The sequence below is a fragment of the Camponotus floridanus genome, unplaced genomic scaffold (assembly GCF_003227725.1).
Source record: "Camponotus floridanus strain SB8 unplaced genomic scaffold, Cflo_v7.5 scaffold38, whole genome shotgun sequence".
Classification (NCBI taxonomy): domain Eukaryota; kingdom Metazoa; phylum Arthropoda; class Insecta; order Hymenoptera; family Formicidae; genus Camponotus; species Camponotus floridanus.
The window spans coordinates 1,529,863-1,554,034 of NW_020229525.1; the positions used below are offsets into that span (position 1 = coordinate 1,529,863).

The window sequence follows — 24,172 nt, forward strand, 5'->3', positions numbered from 1 at the left end:
GTGGCGGGCGCTTACGCCGATTATCAGTAATTTCATGGTTTTTCGGATGAACCGGCGTAAACATAGAGAGTGGCCGCTCGACCACTTTAATATCGGTCCGAGCCGATCAATAATAATAACGAAATATACGCGATTCTCTTGTCTCGACGCCGATACGATGTAGGGATGTATTATAGTAATTTCGTGGCGCGCGATTTCCTTGTCCCAACGCGATGATGCTCTTGAACCATTGCTTAGAGGTCATCAGGAGACTTTCCGAAAATGTTGGCAGTCGTTTTTCTTTTTACGTTGAAACTATTTATTTAAATATCGACCAAAATCTATGCCATCATGCGCATTATGACAAATAAGTCAGGATACATATATAAGATACAACATCTGTAAAAATAGAAGAAGTTAGAAACAAAATCTCTAGCGCAGCATTAATCTCTTTATATTTTTACAATTAAATTTCTATTTACACATATATCTAAAGAATGGGTATTTAAGATACGAGATGTATGTAATCGAGAAATTTCTCGCGATTAGCCGCAAAAGATTAGTTAAAATTCATAGTCACGATGTTGTACATTTAACGATCATATTCATCGCCACGATCGATATGCTGGAAATTGAGAGTTCACAACGCGTAGACAGTCTTCTCGCACTACATTATGGGGAAAAAATAAAGAGAAGAATTTATTACATATACATGTATTTTGAGTCTAAATATCTACTCAATATCTCTTTTGGCACATAAAAAAAGTTGAAAAAATATAAATTAATGCTGCGACATGAGGGTTTAGAAAATAAAAACAATGTTGGGAATAAAAATAGAAAGATGTGATGATATAAACATCATAAACTATAGAAAAAACGCAAGGATTAAGGGAAATTGCGCAATATGAGTAATAAATGTGGACATTTTACTTTTTTTATATTTACTTAAAAAATTTAGTCAGTATTTTTATAAAATTGATTAAAATATTTTTTATTATTTTTTATTATCTTCTTACGATAAATTTTTATTTTTATAAGAAATTAATGATCATCTATCGTGTTTGAAAATCGAAAAGTCAGTATCAATTTTGTCGAACGAATAAACGAGTCTGTGTAAGGAAAATATATACTTAATTATTAATAGCGATTTAAATAAACAAAATGATGGATGTTTATGCGAAGAAATTTTATACGAGTTGAAAATAGAATTGAGAAGTATAGCAGGAAACAACACACATAGAGAGAGAGAGAGAGAGATAGGTAGATAGATCGAAAGAGGAATAAATAAATGGTTTATTGTACGTGTTGAAAAGGAAAAGGGATCGATGGAAAAAAATACACGCGCGTCATTTGTAAACCTCACTGTCTCTCAAGTCGCGTAATTATAATTTATACGTTGCTCGCGAGATCGAATCTATTCGCATATCGAACAGTTCTGTGATGAGTTGCGGCTTGATCGGCGGGAGAACTTTACGATTGGCGGCGCCAAGTGGTCACGTTTGACGACTATCGAAGGGACCGCGGTACGTCAATACGATGATCCGGGGGGAGAGGGCGAACAAGTCAAGATGGAGAGAAGCGGACGAAAAAAAACCTCGCATTCTCCTCTCATTTTCGAGATAATAATACTACTCGTCTCCACCAACCCTTTAAATATAAACACAGAATCCCCTTATTCTCTCCGCTGCCGCTGCCGCCGCCGCCGCCGACACCGCCGTCGCTGTCCGGCAGCATTTCCTTTTTCTCTCTTCTCTACACCCTCTTTCGATTCTCGTTGTTTTGCGGTTTACGACGGTTCGCGTTACAACTGATTATTAGCCCCCTTTCCTATCTCCCTCCCCTCCTTCCTTACCCGCTCCTCCGTATCTCCCGCATCGTCATCATCTCTCTTTTTCTCCGTTTCTCTCTCTCTCTCTCTCTTTTCTATCCGCTCGCATATTCCCTGTCCCCGTCTACCTTCTCTCGCTCTCTCTTTCACCATTATTATACGCGGCCATATACGGCCATTATGCCCAGGCCCCGATATACAACACAATCCGCTGTAATGCTGGCCATAAAATTAAATTAGGGTTATAACACGATTTTTCACAAAGGTTCCGTGAACCGCACGTTTCAAACTATTCTCCCACCCTCGGAACGTCTTCCAATCCTCCTCCTTCTCCCGCATTTCTTTCCAGGACCGCCATGCGGACTACCTGCCTCGATGATACCTGCCCGATCTGATCGTTTCATCGCGTCTCGAGTGGCCGGCGTCGCCGCGCGGTATAGCACGACAATTTGCACGATGTTACGGCCGATTACTCGGCAGATTTTCGCGGGCATAAAGTCGCGCCACGAACAGCACCGTGACTCGTACAAAGCCATCCGGCATAGGCTGCGCGCCCACTTCCGATCCTTGACTTCTCGGTGCGACATATTCATCGATACGCGTCCTTTTGCGTACATGTTGCAAACATAAAACAGATTTCCAATATGAAATATATAAATTGTGCAAAATATTATGATAAAAATATACTTGATATTTTGAATTCCTTGTCAGTTTTTTTCTTTTTTTAACAAATTGTTTAAATTTGACGATTGTGAAACGTTAAATTAATTTCTTAAATAAATATTAAATAAGTAAATATTGGAATATCTCATTATTTCAACATAAATAAACAGTAAATTGTATAAGATTGTCTTTAGTTCAAACTAAATCTATGGCAATTTATTGCTAACCGTTATATCTTATTGCCACGTCTGGCTTCGATTTTTCCCAAATTGGCTCCACGTTAGCTGTTAATCGAGAACGCGTATTATTGGCGGTCTGTCTCGAGTATTATTGGCAGTCAGCAATGATTGTTTGCGAAATAATTCATGCAACCTTTCACAATAATAGGACGCTGTACAATCTCGTTTGCTCATGTATGTGGGGCTTTAGCTATACTAACTATAAATTTATATTCTTTTTACAGACATTTAATTTTGAAAAGTGCCAAAAAGACGAGTATAATCGATAAACGTTCATTTATATTTTTACATTACATATATGTACATATACATACATGTACACACGACATTATTATAACATAATTATTTATACTTTACGTAAATTTTAAAAGTTAATAAAATAGTGTTATTAAAATATATGTTATAAATATATGTTATTAAAATATATAATATCGCATGTGTATGTATCAAAGTGTATTTATTGCAAACTTTTACTTTGTGTATGGCCATTTACCACTGCATGTATCGTTTTAAATTGTTGTATAAATATTTTGTGTTAGGTATATTATATTGATATTTTTAAATTTTAAAAATTTGTAATTTTATCCATTGTTACTCTTTTAAAATTGCAATATCATATATATGATGATGATTTAATATTCGATTAAAATTCCTAATAAACGAAGAGAAACGGTTGACTTCATTAGAAAATAAAGTATAAAAAAAGAAAATTGTGTATTTTATTGCGCGATCTCTTGCTAATCATTGATACATAAGATGTAACAGCAGTTGATCACAGGTCAATTGTGATGGACATTCACAATGATACATCGGTATATATAGACGCGGGTATTAAGGTCATATTCAACAAATATATCCCGTTTTGCGCGTCAGCAAGAAATTAAGGTGAAAATATGTCGCGATGTCTGATACTTACTGAAAAAGTATCCATTTTTGAAAAATGGAAGCTTTTCTAACGATAAAAAATATCTTGCACCAAATACTTTTTTTTTTATTCTTGTCATAAATATTGGCAACCCGTTGCAAGTGTTTCATCATTCTATCTATTTTTAAAGGAAATTTAGTTAAATTTATAATGCGTATGTAATCAGATATTTAATATATTACAGAGAATGAGAATGATATCATATAATTGCATTCAGAATGCAAAGAGAAACGAAATATAAATGGTATGGGCATAAATATAAATTTTTAGATGCTTTCACATATAATACAAATTTTACTAATAACAAATAATGAATAATAATAAAAATTATTTTATGAATTTTTCATTTATTACGTTATAAATTTTTAAAAAAATTTGTTACATCTACAAATTACAGTGAAACGCTAGAAAATATTTTGCGCATACAATTGTGATAGGTTTCGCATTAAACTTGTAAGTTAACATGCTACCGTGTTATTCACGTATTTCATTTTCGTGTAATTATTTATCTCTCACGAGATTAATATATTTTATTTATAAAAATTACAGAGATAAATTCTTCTTTAAAGTGTCATTACGTATGATTATTTTACTATGATTGTTTTACACATTAATCGAATCAAATGGCATCTCTAAAAGAAAATATATGGTATCATTTATACGAGGGAAAAAGAATTTACTCGGTCACTGGAAAAAATGGAGCGAGTCCTAGCGATGTCTATGGTCGATGGACATTCGGCTATAAACGTTGACGGAGAAAGGCGGATGAAGGAGGCGAGAAATGGAGAAAGAGGAAATTCAAGTTTCGCGAAGGAGAAGAGGGCTCGCGAGGAGAATTCGAGAGGCCACAAATCACGGGTTGGGGGGTGTCGGTCGGTTGGACGGAGGGTTCGCTTCGAAGGTGGAAGAGAGGCTGTAGGGGCCTAGGAAAGCGGGGGAGAGGGGTAAACTCGGGAGTCGCAGCGATAACAGGGATGGTTGAGAGCGAGTAGCTGGAGGGGAGGGCGAATGGCAGGCTGCAGACGCGGAGCGCGACATGCTTTATGACGTCTGTTCATCACATCGCCCCAGTCTCATAAATTAGAAATCACCCCTTAGATAGCTCTGGCACCCATCTCTACGATGGCGTCAGTGCCGTATCGCGGGAGGCCGGCATCGCCTCCGACAGGACGCAAGGAGATTGGAGGAGAGAGGGGAAGGGTTGACGGGGTCGGGTAGGAGGGATAGCGCGGACGGCGGCAATAATTTTCAACGTGTGTCATGGCGGGGAAAGAAGAAAAAAGAACTGGATACGAGCTACGGAAGATCACACGAGCGTTCTGGCTAAACCCTCCCGTTCGGACCGTTCGCTTCGACCTGTACGGCCTGTATCGGTGGCTTTTGTGCGCGAATGCGAACATAGGTTATTAATTACCGCAGGCGAGTGATAGATATTTATTGCTGTACCGCATTGGCGGTACTTTTAAACAATATTAGATTTAAACGCATGTGCGTCGGCGTGGAACACGAATTGATTGGTTATATATCTCAAGACTAGGAGTGCTATTAATCTCGGTGATACTTTGTTGCTCAACTTTTGAAATGTCGCTAGAGACCGATCGTTACAAATTTAAGAATAAGATGCACGGTACAAGAGTCAACTTTTTTTTTTCACGCGCGCTTGCTCTCTTTTTCTCTGCGTACATACTTTACACGTCTTTGCAAATATGTGCGTGTGTATCTTGAGATTAAAGTAGTGTCAAATATAATAATATTGATGAAATTTAAAATACATTTAAAAACCAAATGTAATTAGCAATGAATCTTTTTATTTAAAGTTTTTAAACTCCTTTATAAAAAGTAAAGTACTTTAATAAAAAAAACATACCTGAAAAATGAATATTACATATATGTACATGTTATCAAGGACTACAATTACAAATGCGCACGACTAATTCGCGAAATCTTTGAAAGGCGCGGGGTAACACAATTGAACGACAAATTTAACCTGAAAAGCAACGTGAGAAATCCAGGAGTTGGAGAAGAGGCAAGTGCGACGATTATCGAGCGGTCGGTCGACGTCAGGGTCGGCCGACGTCGATTGAATTGGTGTAATGAGCTGATTGATTGGCGGTGTCTGCGCGATCGTCATCGTTACACGCTCGAGACACGCTTACACGTGCGCTGGCTAAGCGCGCAACGTCGCTTCGCGTCACTGTCAATCGCCAGCCGTGTCCGCCACCCTGCCTTGCCCCAGTCTTGCTCTCCGACAGGAAAAGCGACAAGTGCGCCGAACTGTCAACGTGCCAAATATATTCCACTCTTCATGCCGCCTCTCTCTTTTCACGCTCCTCTTCCGTTCTTTCTCCATTATTTCGCTTCGTCGCGTCGCGCTCCTCTAAATTCGCAGCCAGAACTCATTGTCGGTTGAATTTGCTGTCGTGTAATATTTTTTAATCGTTACGTTATATTTTGTATGCCTAAAAAGCATGCGGCAAGCCGGTATTAATTTTGCGCGATTATTCCCTTTCACGAGAATGCAGGACGAGTTTGGCGAAATGGAATGCTCGTTATTTCTTATGTTTTTGATCAATTTTGGTATATTCCGCGACATGATCGACATACCGCTGATGATTAAAAAAGTAGTCGCGAGGAAGATACACACGTCGCGTGTTAAAAAATTATCAATTTGTTCGTTTATATCGTAGTTATAATTGATTTAATAAAAGCCAGCGTAATATTCTATCGCGATAGAATATTAAATCAATAGCAAAGAGCATTTTGCATGGATGCATAGATCATAAACGCAAATCTTGGCCAAAGATGTTTGGAGTTTGAGATCGAAGGATCTTAATTGCCGGTATTAAGCTCGGCGTCATTATAAATTCGCGCGAACGCGAACCGGAAACGAAGGAATAAAGTGAGAAACACAAGCGAGAATCTATACGGGGGCACATTATACCGTCCAGTAGCTGCGACCGGCTTGGGTTTGTTGTCGAGGAAACTTTAATTGGCTCTCGAATCCGAACGATTAATTAATCTTCGATTGACTCTCGACTACTAATGATTCATTATCGGGGATCTTTGTCTTTTACACAGAGGAGGTGCTCGACAGGAAAGAAATCGAAGATAGGAAATGGTGCTTTCTAACGATGTGGTTTCAATATTACAAGAATAAAAAAGAAAGTTGGAATAATTTTAATTACTTTTGGCGAAGAGCTCGCATCCATTGTCGCATACATTGTCTCGAGAAGCACGAGCGATTATAAGCCCGCGGCAATAATCACGTTTGCTTAACGCACGACAGATTTCTATTTGCTTATACATTTTCACAAATATTTTCCATCCATCCGCTTTGAAATCGCGCAACACTGGAATAAACTTTACTTATATTTTATTTATCTTTTCTACCCAGAGTATATCGAGCCATCAATCGTACAGTTTGTCTATATAAAGAGACGATTATTTGCAGCATTTACCTATATTTTGTGCATATGTATGTATGTATGTATAATTTAGTCTCTCATCGTATATTCTCAGAGCAGAGTTAAAGATCAACATCTTAAAATTAAGTAAAGAATTGATAAGGCTCTCGTATTAAATACATGTATGTATTTAATGAAGAATTATAACATCTCGGCGTATATATAAAAAGTAGAGTTAGTTGCAAATGTGAATTTAATATTTTCATTACCAACTACGCTCCATAAAATCTGCATATATCCGGCATTGAAAAAGAAGAGAAAAGCTCAGAAAATTCATGATCGTTAAATATTGCCGTAATAAATATCGAAAATATCGATCGAAAATAAAGACTGACATTTTAATATATATACAAGTAGTTTAATTTAATTACATGCGTATATTTTTTAATTATTACAATATAATATAACGAGAAAATTTGTCAATCATATATTAAATTTTGGACATTTGTTAAATAAATAATTATGCATACACATTTAACATACATATGTATGTAATGTAGCATAGATTTTCATATTCTGACATGTGACATGTATGATGGTCTCTCTAGTAGACGTAGTAAAAGTGAAATAAGGCGATATAAGAAAGAAACGAACCAAATGCTCTCGATCGATCGCGTTCGTGCAGTCGCGAATAGACGGCAATTCCTAAATAAAATACGCATTTACGCGAGCTCCGAAAAGACAACGCTGCGGAAGAAGGTTGACGGAGCGTCAACGACGTTTCGGTCCACGAAAAGTAGACGACCGTCCGTTGAACCCATTGTCCATCCGAGCCGCGGCACCGATGACGCGGCGATGGTTTCCGGCAGCGAGAGAGAGAAAGAGAGAAAGAGAGAGAGAGAGAGAAAGAGAGAGAGAGAGAGAGAGAGAGAGAGAGAGAGAGAGAGAGAGAGAGAGAGAGAGAGAGAGAGAGAGCCCGCTCGATACCGAGGGAATACTCGCTACTCGCGAAAAGTGCGGACTCGAGATACGCGCGTTCGTAGGAAGGAAAACGAGAAGGGGTAGACGGGAGAGAGAACGGTCGTAGAGAACGTCGGTAGCGGTTCGACCAACATCGAGAGACGGGATACACGCGATCCGCGTATATACGTGAGAATACGTCCGTGTATACGTGTATAGTGCGGATTCGACGTGGAGGCGAGGCTGTCCATCTCGCGGCACGTCGCGGTAGAATGGAGTCGTGGAGGACGGCCGGGGGGGTCGCGGGGTAAGAGCGGGGGTGCTTGGTCGAAGGTGGACGAGGAGAGGGTGGTAAAATGGGGGTGTTTGGGTGGCCGAACCCGGGGCGGGGGGAGGAAGGGAGGGGTCCCCGGGGGGTGGGACAGGGGGGTAGCTGTCGCTCGCCCGGGCAGCAGACGTCTTCTGACCCGGCCGGTGGCTCAACTCGACTCAACTAGACTCAGCGCGCGCTGGCAGGAGGCAGCAGCCAAAGCGAGAGGAGGAAGCGGCGAGGGAGAGAAGGCTCGCGCGGAGGAGGTGAGAGAGCGTCGGGGCGAACGGAGGAGGACGGGAGGCCGCGGGGGCGGTAGGTGCATTGCTTTTCGCAGTAGAAGGTGGAGGAAGTTGGGGTCGTAAGGGTGGCAGGCGTATCGATCCGGACGGAGCTTGGCTGACGGCTGACGAGGCCGTCACGCGAGACGAGTCGAGACGAGACGGACGGAGAAGTCCCTCCTTGCCCCGCATCCCGCGGCGCCCCTCTTTCGTCCACCGGCTTCTGGAGGAGCGAGCTGGCGGGGTGGGTCGCCCCCTAAGAGGGTGGCGGAGGAGAGGCGCAGGGGCGTGCGAGAGATACCGCTTACTTCCCCTTCGGGGCCTCCTCGCCTCCTCGCCTCCTCGCCTTCGCGCGCGAAACAGTATCTAGATTGTACGTGTACACGGCCGAGGCTGTTCGGCCCCTGCCGTCACGTCGATGTGTGATGTTGCCGCGACACGCGTGTCGTGTAAGGTGTTGAACGAGTCGCGTCCAGTTTGCGCGGATAAAATCAAATACGGCCGAACGCATCTCCAGCGGTCGCGTTTTGCTTATTTATTCGATTCCACTCCCGCGTAATTTCTCGCGGGGCGTATTAATAAAAGATGCATCCGATCCCAGATTTATTTTGCGATACTTTTTTGCCAAGATTCAATTAAGTAAATGTTTCAACTCGTTTAATATACATTACATACATTGCAAATTTCTTATATTTATATACGAGATTTTCAAAATATATAACACAATTATATTCATTCGTTATGATTTTCATTTATTTCTTACGATTGGTATAAAATTATACATCTCTTTTAGTATAAAAAAAATTATGCACGCTATAAAAATTAATATTTTTTCAGGTTCATTTTATCGCAAACATTAAAATGAAAAATAAAAAAAATGTTAATAAAGTTTTGCTATTGTTTCGTTTAACCCATTATTCTGAAAATTCTCAAATACACCTTGTATGCGATAACGTGGCTGTGTATGCGTGCAATGTGTGCGAAGCATACTTTGCGCGCGAGACGGTTCACCCTTCGGACTACCCGTAGGGGTTCACATTTACGTTTTGACTTGCGTGGCTCTCTTTCCCTCCTTCGCCGTCTCCTACTCTCGGTGAATGTCGTCCTGACAGAGATGAGTGGATCTTTCTCTAGCGAGAAAGAGTAAGGGTTTTCGATAAACATTTTCAATGTCGCGCCTTCAATCTTTAATTATTTAACAATTTTGCGAATTTGCATTGCGAAAATATTGCTACGAGACATAACGTATCGTTGTTTTGTGACCAATTTAATAGAGAAATCAAGCGAGCCAGTTTTATATTCGAAACAACTGTTACAATTAAAAAAAAATTATTAGCGCGCGTAATAATTATCATGTATCAAAAAGATAGCTCCTCTATTAAAAAGTATAATATCAAGAAATCTGAATCGTCATTAGTCAGTCGTACACTTTATCACTGTCGTGATAAAGTATAAAGTTTTTACAAATTTTCACGACTCGTTGTTATCATAAATCACATAAAACGATATAAAAATTAAATATATCGCAACAAAACATTGCACGAAAAGAAGATATAACGCACAGAGTTTCCTACTTTAAAATTATTTTTCTCCATTTTTATCTTATACGAAAAAACAAATCGCGCGATAGAAGAATTTGGAGTTTTATCGAGCCGACATTGCATCCGATAGACAATGAGTCCTTAGACACGTGGGTTCCGGTGGGAATGTCAAATGCAATTACTCTCAAAAGCCGCTCACCTCCAGATGTAGGATGTAGGATACCTAGAACGCGCTTTGTCGGACGCGGCGACTTATCGTTAGAGGTGGGTTGGTGCGTGCGTGCTGATCGTGCGTCTGCTCGTCTGTGAAGTTTATCTCGAGGAAACCACCGACGTGCGGCGGCTCGCTTCCCACCTCCGTCGCTCCGACCAACTCCTCTTCGTACTCTCTCGCTACTCCCCTACCACACCCCACCTTCGCGAGCCACACGTTTCGCGCATTACTCCGACGGGGTATCCGAATGTTTTAACCATAAACTTGACATCTTCTATACGACATTTCTCTTTTCTTCACTTAAATATTAAATAAGTAATTTTTACATTTAAAATATATTATTATATTAATAAATTATATATATTTTTATACACATTGCACACGCGACGCTTGGATTATTGTGAAAAGTTTGAAATTTTGCAATTTGTATTATATTTGCGAATTCCATCATATATTAGAGGCCGACACAATTGACAAAGCGTCGCGTTTAGTTCGTTTAACAGTTTAGTAGAATTTAAAGGTGCTTTAATGGATAGAAAAATACGGGACAATTTGCGACTATGCGTATGTCGGGCATTTTACACGCGACTGCCTTTGACGGACCGCGCCTCCTCCCACTCGCGGCAAGAATTTCTAACGACTAGGTGGTACTAGCCTTCGCTAGTTTCACACGTATCTCTCGCGCACCGTAATACGATTTTAAATCCAATTTTTAAATTTTGCCCAACTCTAAGAGAATGGAGACAAAAAAAAATGAAACACGGTCGCTCTCTAGTTTGCAGCGTATCGCTCGCCTTGCGAGCAGCTCGTCTCGTTTCGCGCATTTACCGGCGGTTTGTCGTTGTGATTTAGCTATCTGCTGGTAGCGTTGAATTACGGTGCGCGCGGCGCACGGTGGGCGCGGGGTGGCACACGAACCGCGAGGAAGGGAGCGGCGGGAGCGAGGAGAAAGAAGGAGAAAGAACCAACGCGGCACTGTCGCCTTCCATCTATGTACTTCTTCCGTGGCCGGCTGCGCCGCGGGACTTGTCGCGAAGGCAAAAGCCTCTCGCCGCGTGCAAAGGCCAAACACCGAAAGTCACTTAAGCGTGCGCTTGCCGGCGCGCTCGAACGGGATCGTTTCGGAGTGGCGCGGCCTGTCGACTCTTACGCCAGAATACCGGCGCATTCTCGTCCAGTGATCAACGCATTCGTTCGCGGCCTGGAGGAATGGCCTCTGATAACACATTTTGCTTTCAACGTATCGGGCACGGCTTACGTGAGTCTTTAGTCATCGGGGATTGGGCGGAAAATGTTTTAATTATTTTAATGATTTCTCATATTAGATGGAAATGAAAGGAAAAATCATTTGTAGGAGAAAAGTTGTTGGATCGATAAAAATAGATTATTCTATAAAATGATGTACACGTTTAGCTCCTGCGTGAAAGTCGTATTTTCCTTGGGTCTCTACTGTACGAGGGAAACATTTATTTCGACGTTCTCTTTTGACAAGTAGCGTACTTCTCGAGACGGAGACTCGTCAATCGAATGGCGAAAAGCAACAAATCACTGGGTAAATATAAAACTATGGGTCGGTATGGATCGGCATGAGGTCGCATGGATGCGCTTTGATGTGCGCTCACCATCATCCGTGAGCGTCGCCAGCAGTTCCTTTATGGCAGCCATCGGACATCTGTCACGAGGTCGTCTTTTTCTCTGGCTAATTTATTAGTGCCGCTTAGAAAGAGAGAAAGATGGTACGGCAGTGTCGTCTACGACAGTGTAAATCGGGAGACGGATCGGTCGAATACGAAAACGGCGTATTTTACGAGAGTCTCAAAAATAGGGTGCGCATGCGAGACGACGAAAAGTGTCGCGCCGTTAAATGACTCATCTCGAACAGAGATATTGACGACGAGCGTCCGCGCTCTTCGAATTGACGTTGAAGTTTACAACGCTAACGTCGCGTGAGGCCATTCACTTGGCTATACTTTTCACTATACTTTTATAACTCGAAAATTTAGAAAACTTGTAGAATAGTAACAATTTGGTTTCTTCATCGGAATTAAATAATCGGGATTAAATGAAACAGTATCTTAAAAGATTGTATATATATATATATATATATATATATATATATATATATATATCTCGGATAATTTTTATAAAAGAAATTATATAATTTTGCAATCTTTTCATTGTGTATAGTTTATCATTATAATGTATTTCTAAATTATTCAGATTATATTTTTATATGACTCTTACAATTCATAATTTCCTATTCCCATATAAATACATTTCGAAATAGAATTACACTAAAACAATAAACAGTTTGCATAAATAATTTATCAAATGTGTAAATTGCATCGTGTTTAATTTCTACATTTTTATTTTAAGCTTGTTTAGTTTATTTTTTACAAAAAGTCGATTGAATAAAAATTTGATATTTTTTTATCGTTATCAAAAATATAACGTAATGATATAACGTACAAATTATGTAATCTAATTTTTTTTTGAAACAAGAATTAAATTCCTAGTGTTCAAAATCTGCATACTGTATATAAATAAGATTTAAGAGATACATTAGTCTGTCGATTACTCTTCACAGATTCTATCAATAAACATGGTAAACGACATGTGTTTAAATAAACATGTACCAGCTGACCCGATTCTGTATAAAGACGTAATGAAAATTGTAAAGTATCTGTTTTCGCCGCATGAATTCTTGAATGGTCAAATTGTTATCGATCATACTTACCATTTGCATAAGAGCAAATTCAAATGTTAGTCGCGAGATATCGTCGTGGCCAAAGATTGCAAAACGAAAAACACAAAATTCTTGAGCGAAGTCTCATTTATCTCGAGATATACTGCATTCGGTGTATTTGCTCGTCGATGCAGCATTGCGTGTAAATCATGATCACCGGAAATAATGGGAGCCGATTAGAAAGCTGACTCCACGCTTGATGTATGGGCATAACGCGGAAATCTAAGCATCGAATCGTTTCGCACGCGGATATGTCTTTAATATCTGCCGAAGATAGCTCTTCCATTCGTCATCATTTCTTTCGTGTTCGTTCGCGCAAAAATCTCAAGAACCAGCTTCTGCCAGCGCGCGTATAAAAGTATATGATTGCAGCGGTAACTGAACGTATCTAACGGCACATTCGTTTCTCGCAAAAAATTATTTCATTCCTCGATCCATTGCCATTTTATTTGTGTTATTATACATTGATTTATCATTGCACACAAAAGTATTATTTACACACGTTTATTGTGCATAAAATGTTTTTACGTAAAAACATTTTCACGTTATATTAAAAAATGTAATCATTATATAATTTTTAAATGTTAATATTTTGAATTATTATGTAAGAATTAAGACTACTTTAAAATAACAAATATACATCAACTTTATGTTGATCTTAATTATCAAGCTACAGCGTATACAATTTTTATATAAAATGTAATATTCTAAAAGAGGAAAATTTTTAGAAATTGTATATAATAATCTTGATTCATATTCTATAAGAATTCAAAATATCATGGTGTAAAATATATTTAATATTTAAGATATTGTCCATATTATTTTTATCGATGCACTTTTAATTATTTTATTTGCTGGATTGTGAAATTGCAAGTATCAGGGAGCAATAAAATAGCAATATTATAGCCATAATTAAATCACGCGAGATTGCTTTATTAAGATTATGCTAGACATGTCCGTCGACTTTCAAATGATTAATATCAATATCCAGTTATACAGAATATTATAAAATTGATCATATCTCTTGAACATGGAAATTGTCTATTTAGATTTCATCCGTTGCGAAAAGAAAACATTTTAAGCTAAAATATAATCAATTCTTTGTAGATCGTGTCCAAAATTCCTACCATCGAAAGATATAGCGTTCTTTCATTGGATTGAAGGATTTATGGCTGCGGGTATCCTATAGAGCAAAAATGCATTGTTTGAGATGAAAGTTACGGAATAGGTATCTCTCGTTATAGATAGCCAGTGATTTCTACCAGAATCGCTAGTAAAATTTCTTTTTTCAAAGACGAAAGCGCATAGATACATGTACACACACGATTCAATATTTTCACGACTGGGTTTTGCTGTGAAACTTTAATGGCACATTTCATAGCGTGTTACTTCAGGTAAACGTAAATAGAATGCAATACAGGAAAACTTTTTCTCAAAAACTTTTTCGTGAGTGGACCTCACGCATCTGTAACTTTGTAACGCAGAAATTTTTGGGAATATTGCCATGCGTTAACGCTAAAGACGTTTATTTTTATTATATACAAACATACACCATACGTAATTATATTATATTTGAATAATAATAATTACATGTCATATAAATCATTTGATTGTAAAATAAAATTTGTCATGTTTACTTTTGATACAATTTTTCGTAAAAGTTTATTTTATTATTAGAAATTCTTTACTGTTACTGTGAGAAATTTTATATTATGACATATATTCTTTTATAAACATTTTTATATAAAAAATCAATATATAGGATCTCGATGAGGAATTAATAAAGGGTTTCAGAAAATACTAAGAATATATTTCGTTCAATAAATATTCCGTTAGAATAATCGGCTATTTAGAGATACTTGCTAATTTTATTGTTTTAACAAGTCCATTAGATACACTATTAGAAACTATTGTGAAATATGATACCGAATAATTTACGCTCGCGTGAAATAAATTTATACGGATCTCGACAGACTTAATTTTTCTGATGCAATTGGATTAGCACTATCCGTTTGAAAAACAAACATGTAATATTATAATACTTTTTCTTTATATTTATATAATTTTAATGGTCAAAATATAAAATATTTATATAATTTTATAGTGGTCAAAATATAAAATATACGAATCTAGGAAATAAGTGCTTAAAAATATATTTCTATCTCTCTCTAAGATTAAAAATAATTATTTTTAATATTAAATAAATCTGAAAGAAAAAATATGTAAAAGATCCATTAATTTAAGACACGTCAGCGACATTTGTCTCGTAGTATTTTTAGATTTTTTTTAATGCGAGAATAATAACAAAAAGATATCAGCCAGATATATCCAATCAAGAACGTGACAGATATAATATTTATTCGGAAATACCTAATTTATTCGTGTGAGCCAGGAGCAGGAATGCGTCTCATTAAAATTGCAAAAAAAAAGACACGAACTTTGAGTGTAGACCACTGACAAGATTTCAGACTAGTTTACCCGCAGTTATATACAGCAGATCGATACGTCTCGTAGGTCTTTTAAATCCGATGTAATGTTGCTTTTTCAGGAATAGTCGAAAATCAATTGTTTTGCTTTGTGAGAAAAAGAGAGAGAAAAAGAAGAGAACGAAATAAAGAATAATAGTGGCGACGAGACGCTTTAAATATAATTGAAATCCCAGAGCTTTAATATATTTAATAAATACGGCATGTCGGAAAATCAATCATCTCTATTTTATCTCCATTTTGCTATACATTGTAAGCAATTTTCGTCGCTGTCTTCAATTTTGTAATTTCGTATACGTTGAAATTGTCCGAGAACAATGCAAGTGCGTGGATATGCAAGAATATACTTCATTTTTTTATTAATAAGACTGAGACGAAGAGATCGCAAAAGAAGGCTACTTACAATTGGTATCTTCCAATAACTTTTTTTTCGAAATTTACCGTGAAATTGATAATTTTAATGTCGCATTCGACAGAGACATGGAAAAAAAAGAATAAAATCTTAACAAACATTGTCCACATTTTTCATATATTATATTATTTTCGAGAATCGGCAAGATACGATATTTTTTAGGCAGCAATCAATAAAAGCATGACTTATAATGTAAATTTCGATTATGGCCCGAAGGATGCATCGAAGCTACACCTGTTGCATTGAATGTTAGTAAATGTTGTATATCTCTATCACTAAAAGACTTGGCAGACACAAAACTTAGAAAATGTTAAAAATTTCTAAGATTGATAAGGAATCTTAATTTCGAGGAATCGCAAAAAATTCACAGCTATAAATTATATATATAATTGATTACTAATAATATTAATGTTAAGTAATTAATATTATGATATATACAAATTTGCAATTATATAAAAATTGCTATTTTTTATAAATTAAATTTTATTAAAACGGCTCAAGACATTTTATTCAAGAAATTTTATAATGATTTGATTAAAATAGTTATTATATCTACCGGAAAATCATTGATAAAAAGTATCTCCACTCTTATATAAAATAATATAATAGTTGCAAGGAGGAAATTAGAAAAAATAATAAAAAGTAATAAATAGTCTTTAAAGAGAGAAAATAGCCATTTTTCATCAGTTATTATTAGCAAACTGTGTTTTTGCAAATAATATTTGCATCACTGATAATATATTTCTGGACAAAATTAACGCATAATTTTTTTTCACTTTTTCTTTAAAATTTTACGTTAAAATTTAAATGTCAGCTTTTAAAGAAAAAATGAAAAAAAAATTATGCGTTAATATTGTCCAAGAGTATATTTTGCGATCTAAAAGGATCGGTATTTATGGAATTCATAAATCTATAGACGAGAATTTACCTGTAGCTTCTCGGATTTTCTCCGAGAATGCTTAATTTTTTCCTATGGGCTTCTAAAAAGGGAAAGAAAAGGAAAGGAAAGAAACTATAGTTATTCTTCCGCGTAAATCCATTACAAAAGATAAATACAAAAATGTGCTTATATTGAATTGTAAATTTTTACCGTTACAGTGCATTACTATATTATAATAACAATGCTACACTACTACTACACTATAATAACAATATATCACGGTCGTAATATATATTTATTGTTAGTTTTATTTAAATGAAATAACAGGAAATTTTACCATGTTATTTTTGGCCACACGAGTTAAAACAACAGTAAGAGTACGATGATCGTTCCTCCATAATATACTGCTAATTAAATTGCAGGCTTAAGCCTATTGACAGCACAATATGATCATACGATCGATAGTCGATAGATCGAGTCATAGAAATTATGGTATTTTATAGATCCTTTCACCAGAATATCATAAATTAAACGGAGAAATTAGTCGCGTCCTGCAGGCTATATTTTGTTGTTTCTTATCCCTCACACGTTTACTTTCGCTGATGGCTTCATCATGTTTCGCATGGTTAGAAACTTTCGTTTCCGGTTCCATATAATATGTTGATTAGCAACTCGTAGAATTTTAAAATATGATTATTTATATAATATATAAATACGTGAAAATGAACCTTTGTTGTAATTACATACTTATATTGAAAAATAATTACTAAATAATGATGAAAATCCATTTGATTTTGAAGGAGATGTATTTGTCAAATCAATGTACCGTGTAATAATCAGCACATAGTTATATTTAAAAAAGATAATATAATGCATTAATGCATATTGATTATATAAAATATACTGATTTATAGATTAAATATCATAAGTTTTCATTAGTGGTTCTCACAATTTTGAAACATATATATCTTTTAATTATTTACAGATACGTGCGTTTATAATAGTTTATAATTATTACATATATACATATTATTTCGTCGGAACAAAATAATTTTAATAGTTTTATTTTTCCACATTTAAAAAAATTAATATTCTTATATTTTTCGATGTAATATGACAGTAATGAGAAAAAAGAAAAAGGTAAAGAAAAAGAGAAAGAGAGAATCAATGCACATGTATATAAAACTTATTAAAAAATTCTCAAAGTGATTATGAAAAAAAGAGTATAGGAAGAAGAAATATAACATATACATATAGCATATATTTAAGCATATATTTTAATCAGATTAAAAATATTCAAAATAATATCTACCCCAAATGAGCAATAGATTTCCTTTGAAACCGACTTTCAGTAATTAATTATATAATGTTCATACTTTGACGAGAAATTACTCGATGCTTATTAAAGGAGTCAGCGAAAAACCATAGCAATGAAAATCCGTGTACCGCCGCAAATTTATACGGGATATCGCACCGAGGTATGTGCGCGAGATATCCGCGTCTCCCGCGCACCAGATTTATCGGCGCTTGGCCGAGTTTCGGTAAGGTAAGTTGAGTGAATTGTAAATGTTTCCGGCAGAGAACTTCACCAAGATGGCTTCCCTTCACTACCGGGGGCGAGTTTGTTTACGCCTCATGACTCCCCACGTGGGAAAGGCAGCATGGCGCGCGTCACGGCCTCAAACGCACAAATCGCCTCGGCCTGAACGCGGCCTCTCGACTGTTCTGCCCATCTGTCGGGAGATTCAACGTAATGGCGTGTTCGGCTTCGGTTCATCTTCGATCTTACCCAACGCAGATACAGATAGATCAATTTCAGTCTTTTCTTTAAAAATGGTTAAACGTATTAAAGTAAAGAAGCTCGATTAATTCTGCGAACGCGTTGCATGACTTTTTATTCATTTTCAATTTTCAAGCGGAGTATAAGAACGGTTTTTGTACATATATGTAATTGCCGATAACTAGTAAAGCTTGAGAAAATTGAGGCGCGCTAAAAAACCTTAATATTCTTTAAATGTTATGTTTTTTAAGAAAGTAATACATAGAATATTTGCAAAAAGAAAAATACATTTTTTAATATACCGCGAAAAATTAGTGCAAATATTTTATGTATTATTTTCTTAAAGAATGTACAAATCAAAGAACATTCGAGCTATTTTAGCACGCTTTTCTTCAATTTTATTAACTATAAGTAACTTTATTAGAATAATCAATGTGTTAGAGAGAGAAAGAGAAAGAAAGAGAAATGAGAAAAAAAGGTTATAAATTATATTATAAAGTAATAGAGAAACTTATTCAATTATTTATTTTCTAATAAAATAGCAGCTTCATTTAACACATTAAAATTTACAAATCTTATGAAAAAAGGTTATAATTAGAAACGATTATATATATATATATATATATATATATATATATATATAAAATTAAAATAAATACTTTTTATCTAAAAATATATATAATAATAAATATATATTAATAATTCTCTTCCTCTTTTTTGGTATTTAATTCTCTGCGAAAAATTGGTACATTTAATATAAAAAAAACAATATGATTATTATATTAATCTCGTCAAGCAATATAATAATTTTATTTTTCTGAAATTGTATTTTTTTTACATGTGTCGCATAAGATTATAAAATCTGCAAAAATAATGTCTCAGAAATTTTGTTAATAATTCAATATAATTTCTACTTTAAATATATCCTAAAAATCTAGTTTTATGAACTTGCATATTAATGCGTCACATATACATGTCTATATTTTATACTTAAATTATTCAATTGCTATACACATGCGATTATGTCATCATGTTGACATATTTTTATAAAAAATTTAGGAAAACTATATCAAAGAGAGAGAAAGAATAATAGTTTAGAAAAGTAAAATCAAATATTCCAAATTTTTTACATTGAATGTGTATTGACAAGATGCAAATTTCGTTTTATCAAAAAAAGCATTCTCTGTGTTTGTTTAAATCTCATATTAAAAGTTTTTTACGTAATAATCCACAGTGTACGACAGTGGTATAATGATATAACTGGGAAATTCCGGTAGCAAAGAATGCGTGAACGTTAAAAGACTGATAGTAAAAGACACTCCACAACTTTACTAAAACTCTCTTACGATCGCCTAGACATTTTCTACATTTTAATTAATCTATAAATACGCGCTACAGAAATGCAGTAAATCGTTGCGGTATTCATCGAGGTTTATCCCGGCTCCTGGTGACGATAGTTGAGTAATAGTCGAATCAAACTTGCCGTTTCATTGATCGATTGAATTTGCATACGCGTCAACTCTCAAGCATAGCATAGATCGTGTCGGGAGAAAATAAACGAATAATCCCGTATATAAAATTCAGCACGATTGCGACCGAAATCAGGCCGCATTCCACGTGGCATTCCACGTGGCTCCGCGAGTTTGTTGACGAATCAGCGACGGTGGAACGCCAGCCTCTCGATCGAAGTCACAACATTAACTTGTTTCAGTTATTTTTCCGTAAAAAAATATGAAAAATACATATATATATATATATAAATTAAAAATTTAGATGATTAATGAGTCTTTCGGTTGGCAAAAAAGTATAGTTTTTCGATCAACTCGGGGAGAAAAATTCGGGAAAACTTTGCCGCTTGTTCGATCGCTTCTCATCAATCGACAAACTTTCGCGTTTCACCGTCGCCGCTAAACTTGAGTTAATTCTTGTCGACTCACATTTCATACGTTGCGGTGCGTGCTGTTTCCTTCGGGGCATCTGCGTACTTCGGAAATGTTCGGATATCCGTGCGGTCTCCAGTTCTCTTTGCCTTGACTGCAATTAGTTGGTCCCCGAAAAGTCAAGCGATCGAAAACATCGAACAGTATCCTTGAAATATCTTCCCCCAGGACTCTATCTGGGATAGTGTCTACTTTCTTTTCCGTTACAACTTGCAGTTATCCAATCGGCACGTGTCCCGATAATCACTACCTCATCGTGCTCGCCAACAATCCGCTTGTCATCAGTAATGCATTTGTCACGATCGTCGTCATTCTATTCGGAGTTCATGGCACCTATGCACTTGGAGTCGATGACAAAATGAAATAATAACACATTCGTCACATAAATCTTTGAGAGTACGACTGAGAACGTAAGATTGTCTCATTTATGCAAGCACATTCATATTCGTCATTGCAAAACAATCGAAACTGACGATTTGCGGCGACGTGAATATTGGCGGGTGAATATTAATACTTTTTGTATTATTGTCTACATGCTTTGCCGGTGTTATTACACTGAATTCGAATAGATAATCCTCAATCTTGATGATACTGAATCGACCTACACCGAAACCTCGTATCGTGCATCAACCCCTGGTTCACCACTTTTCCCTGCAAGCAATCATTAGTCTCACTCTTGTCACTTTCCCGAGCGGTTGCCGTTCACACTGATATAAATACACGATGCTCGTCTTCGATGACGGCTATCGGGATCGCGCCAACTACTATCTTATGGATGGATCGGCGGATCCCGATAATATTGCGCGATAAATCTCTTTCCACGACGTATGATTTGCGACGCGCGCACGATGCCTCGCGACATATGTGAATATCAAAAGAACTTCAATGAAAAACAAAAAAGAGAAAGGTAGGAAGAGATGACCAAATAGCCAACGATAAAGCAAGCAAGAGAGAACGCTCGCGATAGATATGTAGAATGCAAACGAAAACGTGATGGCAAAAGCAGATGGATGAAAAAGAACGAAAGAAAGAAACGTGTTGGAAAGAAAGCTAAAGAGTAAGAGTGAGAGAGAGTAAGTGTGTGAGAGAGAGAGAGAGAGAGAGAAGGAGAGGGAGAGGGAGAGGGGAGAGACAGAAAGATTGGGAGATAGACGGAAAAGAAACGGAGAGGAGATGGAGGTAATGGCTACCGTCGTTCGTGGATCGCGAAATCGAGCGGGCGGCGGTCCAGCGCTGACTGACTACGGACTGGCGTCGCGGCGGCAGGTCGTGTGGTGGGGGGACCCCAGGAGTAGTACTAGTCCTCTTTCCCTCCTCCACCGACCGTTCTCGTTTCCTCGCTCGTCCGTTCTTCTTTGCTGGTCTCACTTGCGCTCGTTCGATCTCTCCTTCTCGCCACCCTCGTTCTTTCTCTCCTCCGCGGCCGCGATCGCGTCCACGGCGCGCGGCCCGCGAACGATGAGGCTGCGAGGCCACGAGAAAGTGGGGAAGGGAAGGGAAGGCATGGAAGGGATCGCGAAGTGTACCGAGTGAATGAGCGAGATCGTAGGAGAGGAGGGATCGTGCGCCTCCTTGTTCTCTATCGTTCTCTCAGTTTACCCACACACGCGCATCGCAATGTGACGCGACGCGATGCGACGCGACACGACGCGACGCGATGCGACGCGACGCGATGCGATGCGATGCGATGCGAAGCGATGCGATGCGATGTAACGCGACGTGAGGGGTTCGCCGCACCAGCGACGGCGCAAAGGCCAGCCACTCTCGTCTGCGAATGCACCAAATGCTGGTGGATGCGCTCCTCGACGCAACGTGGCCGCGACGTGGCACCCACGCGTTCTCCGTCGTCACAAATTCTTTCCATTTTTCTTGCTTCTTCTACAACTACAAGTTTTTAGAGTTTTTAATGGGTCTACGCAAGGTATACCGAATAAAAAAGAAGCCGACTAGATCGAGAGGTTCGTCACGGATCTACGAGAGCTATAGATGCATTCGCGCGCACTGGGGGAGGTCGGAAAAGGAGGCGGGGTCCTCGATTCTGTCGGCCCGCTAGGGAGGTGCACGGGGAGATGTCGCTCTGTAGTGGTAACTCTGTCGCTGTATAGGGCTAGTTCTGACTATTGCCACGGGAGGCGCTGTTGCGCACGAGCTACGGTACTACGGCGACGCGGAGCCACACCTAGGAATTTCTCGGGGTTTTCGCTAAGGGAATCGCGTCCAAGGCTACTGCTAGTCGGGGTGAGTACTTGATCAGTATCGTTTGTTGGCAAACTAAGATTGTAATTTGATAGGTAAGCTGAGAAATTGATTTGTCGAGCGTATTCAGAGTATTTTGAAACTTAACCTCAAAACTGCACAATAGCTGTATAAAGCTATAAAGTTGACTGTATTGAAGTTGCTGACGCTCTTTCTTGGCTAGATTATGTTTACGTACGTAAATTGTATTTCACAACACGTTTTTTCTTTCTCTCTCTCTCTTTTTCCTTCCCTGTTTTCTTCTCTTTTTCGCTTACTCATTTTCATACTCTCACTCTCTCTCTCTCTCTCTCTCTTGCTTCTTTTCTCTTTTTTATCGAGCATATTTAAATATTAATACAGTAGAAAATATAATGTGTTAACGTAGTTGATACAAAGTAAGGCGGACTGCGTGTTAAGATATACGCGCGTATAGTAAGAAACTAAAGAGTTGAGAGAGAAAGATATAGAGAACTATTTTTACATTGTATGCGAAACATTGGAAATTAAGTTAGTACTCGCTATTACATTGTCAACGACATTAAGTTTTCTGAACGCTTTTTTTAAATTATGCATATACTTCACAACGAATGCATTAATGTACTTTTAATATCCCGAATAAAATTATATTTGCTTACGTTAGACAAAATATCGATAGTTGATTATTAACAAATAAATCAGTAAATCGCAAAATTATTCTATTAACAGCACACATGTTCACAAAATGTCCAGGAGTCATCCAAAGGACATAAAATATCCTCTGGCTGTCCTCTGGAAGTCCTCTGAATACCTTCTGGACGTCTTTTGAACATGTGTGCTATTGGAATACAATTTTCACGGAAAATGTTTTATATAATTTTACAAAACCTTCATATTTATAATTTATAACTTATTAAATAATTTAAATATCATCATGTCACATATATAATAGGTGTTATCATTATCGAAAAGTTATCATAAAGTTTACAACAAAATCACACAAAATGATACAAATATATAATTATTCTCAATATTTTTTCATGAGATATATATTTATTGATACTTTTTAAGGAATTTTTAAAGGAAGAATCTTTGTTATTTACTCTTGAATTATATCACTTTCTTCTTTCTTATCGCTTGCTTTCTCAGACTCGTTTCTTTCTCCAAATCTTTCCGAATCTCAGTTTTCTAAGAGATGTTTTCCCGAAAATATAATTCCAAAGAACTCGATGATCATCCCGCGTTCTCTGAACTCAACGAAGCTCGTTTAAGCAAGCACCGGTGGAGGCGCTGGCAACATTGGCAGCTCTGCGGGATAAACTGTACCAACTGGCGGACACATCCCGCCCATCGGGCGGAGCCCGCATGAT

The 24,172-nt window shown here is 37.4% G+C and overlaps 2 protein-coding genes across 4 annotated transcripts in view; one reads left to right on the plus strand and one right to left on the minus strand.

Moving 5' to 3' along the window:
- LOC105257726 (protein tiptop) overlaps window positions 1–21,924 on the minus strand; it is a 142,709-nt gene extending 120,785 nt beyond the window's left edge. The window contains exons 1-2 of one of the 2 annotated variants that reach the window (XM_011268537.3): window positions 21,779–21,924; window positions 20,586–21,239 (exon numbers count right to left, since the gene is read on the minus strand). Coding sequence is in view for 1 of the 2 variants with exons in the window: in XM_025411212.1 (XP_025266997.1) it covers window positions 20,586–20,625 (40 nt within the window). In the remaining variant the exon portion in view is untranslated. Of the gene's footprint in view, window positions 1–20,585; window positions 21,683–21,778 lie in introns of those variants that run through there. The other variant, XM_025411212.1, reaches the window with a different exon arrangement.
- Window positions 21,925–22,743: 819 nt separating this feature from the next.
- Window positions 22,744–24,172, plus strand: part of LOC105257737 (zinc finger protein 845) — a 43,188-nt gene continuing 41,759 nt past the window's right edge. For both annotated transcript variants that reach the window (XM_011268568.3, XM_020029512.2), the window contains exon 1: window positions 22,744–22,826. The gene's annotated coding sequence lies outside the window, so the exon portion shown is untranslated. The remainder of the gene's footprint in view (window positions 22,827–24,172) is intronic.